General features: G+C 48.0%; 1 protein-coding gene across 1 annotated transcript; it reads right to left on the bottom strand.

The window, feature by feature from the left end:
- Positions 1-2,153: 2,153 nt before the first annotated feature.
- LOC147091931 (uncharacterized) lies at positions 2,154-4,037 on the bottom strand. Its single transcript, XM_085976940.1, has one exon. The coding sequence runs from the start codon at positions 3,787-3,789 to the stop codon at positions 2,920-2,922; it is 870 nt and encodes a 289-aa protein (XP_085833066.1). The 5' UTR covers positions 3,790-4,037; the 3' UTR covers positions 2,154-2,919.
- Between the last annotated feature and the right edge of the window lie 656 nt (positions 4,038-4,693).

The following is a 4,693-nucleotide window of genomic DNA, read 5'->3' on the forward strand; positions in this document are numbered from 1 at the left end:
CACTCTCTGAAAAATAATCTCTATTGATGGTCTTCTTGTGGGGGGAGAAGATGTCTTCACCTGGGAAAATAAAGCTGGAGATGCCCAGGCTCTGTCCACCACCAGGTCTTAACGACGTGATAATTAAATGATGACTTCGCCTGGGCAGCTCCAGCTGTCCCAGGTCAAGCAATAGGGAGGGATGTTTGCTAGTGGTGTGTGTGGCCTAGTTTTTACAAGACACTCACACACACCCCTAGATGTTTTCTTCTCCTCCTTCTTTCCTTCCCCCCCACTTAAATACGAAGTCTTTATGAGAGTGCCCCATGAGACACCCACCTGTAGAAGTTTTCCAATGGCTGTCCCTCCTTCTGAACAGATGTAGGATGTTCGTTTATCTCCCCTCTCTCCCTCTCCTGTAATGGAGACCAGTTGGGGAAACAATGATGGGATGGCTTCCCTTTGTTGTTAGCTCTGGTCTGGTCTCCTGGTCTCCTGGTCTCTCCTCTCCTCTCCTCTGGCACCCCAATAGTAGCTGCAGCAGCAACAGATGTGCTCTCTCCTCCTGGGCACAGAGAGAGAGAGACCTCTCCTCTCCTCTCCTCTCTTCTGGCACAGCAGCAGCACAAGATCCTGGCTGGCTATCAGGGATCCCGGGGTTCATTAACCCACTCCCTGAGCGTTCCAGATCCCAACAACTCTCTGAGTGAAAACATTTCTCCTCATCTTTGTCATCCGATTGAGATTGGGCCATTTTTCACCACCTGTAGGGGTGACTCTGAGTTGCCCCAGTGACACCAGACAGGAGCAAAACCCATGATGGCAAGTGCCCCACAGATATTAAACAACCAATAACCGGTTACTTGGCTTTATAAACAGAGGAATAGTAGAATATAAAAGCAAAGAGATGATGCTGGAACTTCATAAATCACAGATTAGGCCTCAGCTGGAGTGTTGTGGACAAGTCTGGGCCCCACACTTGAGGAAAGGTGTAAAGGCCTTAGAAAGGGGCCAGAGGAGGTTTACCAGGATGTTACCCGGGATGAGGGGCTTCAGTTATGAGGAGAGGTTGGAAAAGTAATAAAATTAATTGAAATTAATAATCCGGTAGGGTTGTCCTGGTACATTCTACTGCCTTATGATTTGGGCTTTAAGCAGAAGTCCAAATTGCTCAGGCAGTATTGTGTAAGCCACAAAGAATATACTCCATCCATTATTCTATAATAAGGGCTGAGACTGAAGGTTTTTATGGCCACAGATCAAGAGATCATAATAGAAGCATATTGGCAGACTGGTGAGGCCACACCTGGAATACTGCGTACAGTTTTGGTTTCCATATTTAAAAGATATACTTGCTCTCGAGGCAGTTCAGAGAAAGTTCACTTGGTTGATTCCGAAGATGAGGGGGTTGACGTATGAGGAAAGGTTGAGTAGGTTGGGCCTCTACTCATTGGAATTCAGAAGAATGAGAGGCGATCTTATCAAAACATATAAGATTGTGAGGGGGCTTGATCGGGTGGATGCGGGGAGGATGTTTCCACTGATGGGTGAGACTAGAACTAGGGGGCATAATCTTAGAATAAGGGGCTGCCCTTTCAAAACTGAGATGAGGAGAAACTTCTTCACTCAGAGGGTAGTAAATCTATGGAATTTGCTACCTCAGAGAGTTGTGGAAGCTGCGACATTAAATAAATTTAAAACGGAGATAGACAGTTTCCTAGCTGATAAGGGAATTAGGGGTTACGGGGAGCGGGCAGGGATGTGGACGTGAGTCTAGGTTTGGATCAGCCATGATCCTATTGAATGGTGGAGCAGGCCCGAGGGGCCGTATGGCCGACTCCTGCTCCTACTTCTTATGTTCTAAGTTCGGACTGTCCTCCTTGGAACAGAGAAGGTTCAGAGGCGATTTATTAGAGGTTTTCAAGGTGGTGAGCGATTTTGATAGAATAAATTGGGAAAGAAACATTCGCTCTGGTGAGTGGGTCAATAACTAGAGGTCAAAGATTCAAAAATATTGGCAAAAGATCTAGAGGAGAGATGAGGAGAAATGTTTCCACTCAGAGTTGTGGGGATCTGGAACACTCGACCTGAAAAGATGGTGGAAGCTGATTCCGTTAATAATTGTAAAGCAGAGTTGGACGGTGATGTGCCTTCAATAACCACAAAACTAGAAGTTATAGACTTTAACAAGTTGGCTTTTAATCACTAAGATCAGAGCTACATCTCAACACACCGACTGGCTCACAGGAATGAGTCAGGAAAGAGGAAGTGAAACTATACACCGTGTGGGGGAGGGTAATATACATGAGTACAGGAAATACAGGATAAAGACAAACAGATTTCATTACAGACGGGAACTTGAGCAACTGACAGGGTTACGGACAAAAAGTGAGGATGTGGGACTAAACACGACGACTCTTTCAAAGAGCCGGCACAGGCACGATGGGCCGAATGGCCTCCTTCTGTGCTGTAAGTCCCTATGAATCTATTCTATGAATAATAACTGTACAATACAGCGACATTCACAAATAATAATTCAATCATAATGTGACTGTGAGGATCGATTATTGCCACTTAGAATCATTGAAAGTTACGGCACGGAAGGAGGCCATTTCAGCCCATCGTGTCCGCACCAGCCAACAAAGAGCTATCCCGCCTAATCTCACTTCCCAGCTCTTGGTCCGTGGCCCTGCAGGGTAAAGCATCCCAAGTGCGCATCCAAGTACTCTTTAAATGTGGTTAGGGTTTCTGCCTCTACCACCCTTTCAGGCAGTGAGTTCCAGACCCCCACCAACCTCTGGGTGAAGACATTTCCCCTCAAATCTCCTCTAAACCTTCCAACAATTACTTTAAATCTGTGCCCCCTGGTTTTTGACCCCTCATGGTTCAGTCCTGGTTGTGATTAACAGCAGCAACAATAGCAGAATCCAACCGCTGCAGTCACTTGTGAACTCGCTGGTGTTTCAGCAGGTGGGATGACTGAATGAATCCCTTCCCACACTCAGAGCAAGTGAACGGCCTCTCCCCAGTGTGAACTCGCTGGTGTCTCCGCAGGGTGGAAGAACAAGTGAACCCAGTCTCGCAGTGAGAGCAGGTGAACGGCCTCTCCCCAGTGTGAGTGCGCTGGTGTACAGTGAGCTCAGATGACTGCCTGAACCCAGTCCCACAGCGAGAGCACCTGAACGGTCTCTCGTCAGTGTGAACACGTTGATGGAACATCAGTTCCCCGGAACTTTTAAAGCACTTCCCACAGTCCGAGCATTTAAAAGGTCTCTCGTCAGAGTGAACTCGCTGGTGATTCAGCAGGGTGGATGAGCGAGTGAATCCCTTCCCACACTCAGAGCAGGTGAATGGCCTCTCCCCAGTGTGAGTGCGCTGGTGTATAGTGAGCTCAGATGACTGCCTGAACCCAGTCCCACAGTGAGAGCACCTGAATGGTCTCTCGTCAGTGTGAACACTTTGATGGCGTATCAGGGTCTCGGGACTTTTATAGCACTTCCCACAGTCCGAGCAGTTAAAAGGTCTCTCATCAGTGTGAACTCGCTGGTGTCTCAGCAGGCGGGCTGTCTCAGTGAATCCCTTCCCACACTCAGAGCAGGTGAACGGCCTCTCCCCGCTGTGAACACGCTGGTGTATCAGCAGTTTGGATGAATTAGTGAATCCCTTCCCACACTCAGAGCAGGTGAACGGCCTCTCCCCGGTGTGAATGCACTTGTGTCTCGATAGGCCAGAGGGTTGGCTGAAGCCTCGTCCACACACAGAACATGTGTACGGTTTCTCCCCGCTGTGAACGGTGCTTTTTGCTTCCATGTTCAGAGGCCGGTGATACTCAGATCCGATGAGTCGACTGACTCTGTCAGATCTTGAAGTGATGTTTGGTTTGAGCTTCCTGTCTGTAAGTCCTCGCCTTCCAGTGCCCTGTAAAATTAATTTAAAACATGGAGCGTGAGAGACAACCCACAAAGGCAGGTTGTGAAATTGAGCTCAGTGAATCTGGACATTTGTGGGGCCGGCACTAGAAAAAAGTGACCATGAAAGCTGCCGGATTGTCAAAAACCCAACTGGTTCACTAATGTCCTTCAGGGAAGGGAATCCACCACCTGGTCTGGGCCTACACAAGACTCTGGCCTCTATGGGAGGAGAGAGAGAGGGGGGAGGGGGCGAAGGAAAGGAACTTTATACATCTGCAACTCGACCAGAACTTTGATAGAACCTCCAAAACCCGCAACCTCCACCACCTAGAAGGACAAGGGCAGCTGTTGTATGGGAGCACCATCACCTCCAAGTTCCCCTCCAAGTCACACATCATCCTGACTCAGATATATTCATCGTTGCTGGGTCATAATCCTGGAACTCCTTACCGAACAACATTGTGGGAATACCTTCACCACACGGACTGCAGTAGTTCAAGAAGGCGACTCACCACCCCCTTCTCAATGGGAAACTGGGGATTGGCAATATTTGGTGCACTTGCGAGCGACACCCACATCCCAAGAATGAATTAAAACAAATCTGTAGATGTAAACTGGATTAAAAGCCTGTACAGAAACACTTGTTCCTAAAACAATACTCTTTTACATTGTACAGATAGTGTCTATTTAACAACCTAATCTCCCCTAGAATCCACCTCCCTTGACAGTCTCACATTGGAAATTGTTGGGTCCTCCTGGGCTCAGAAGTACTGGGGGTTAAACCCAGCAGCTTCTCCTCCATC

The sequence above is a fragment of the Somniosus microcephalus genome, unplaced genomic scaffold, assembly GCF_052327205.1.
Source record: "Somniosus microcephalus isolate GS21.2 unplaced genomic scaffold, FLI_Smic_1.0 unresolved_chr3, whole genome shotgun sequence".
Lineage (NCBI taxonomy): Eukaryota > Metazoa > Chordata > Chondrichthyes > Squaliformes > Somniosidae > Somniosus > Somniosus microcephalus.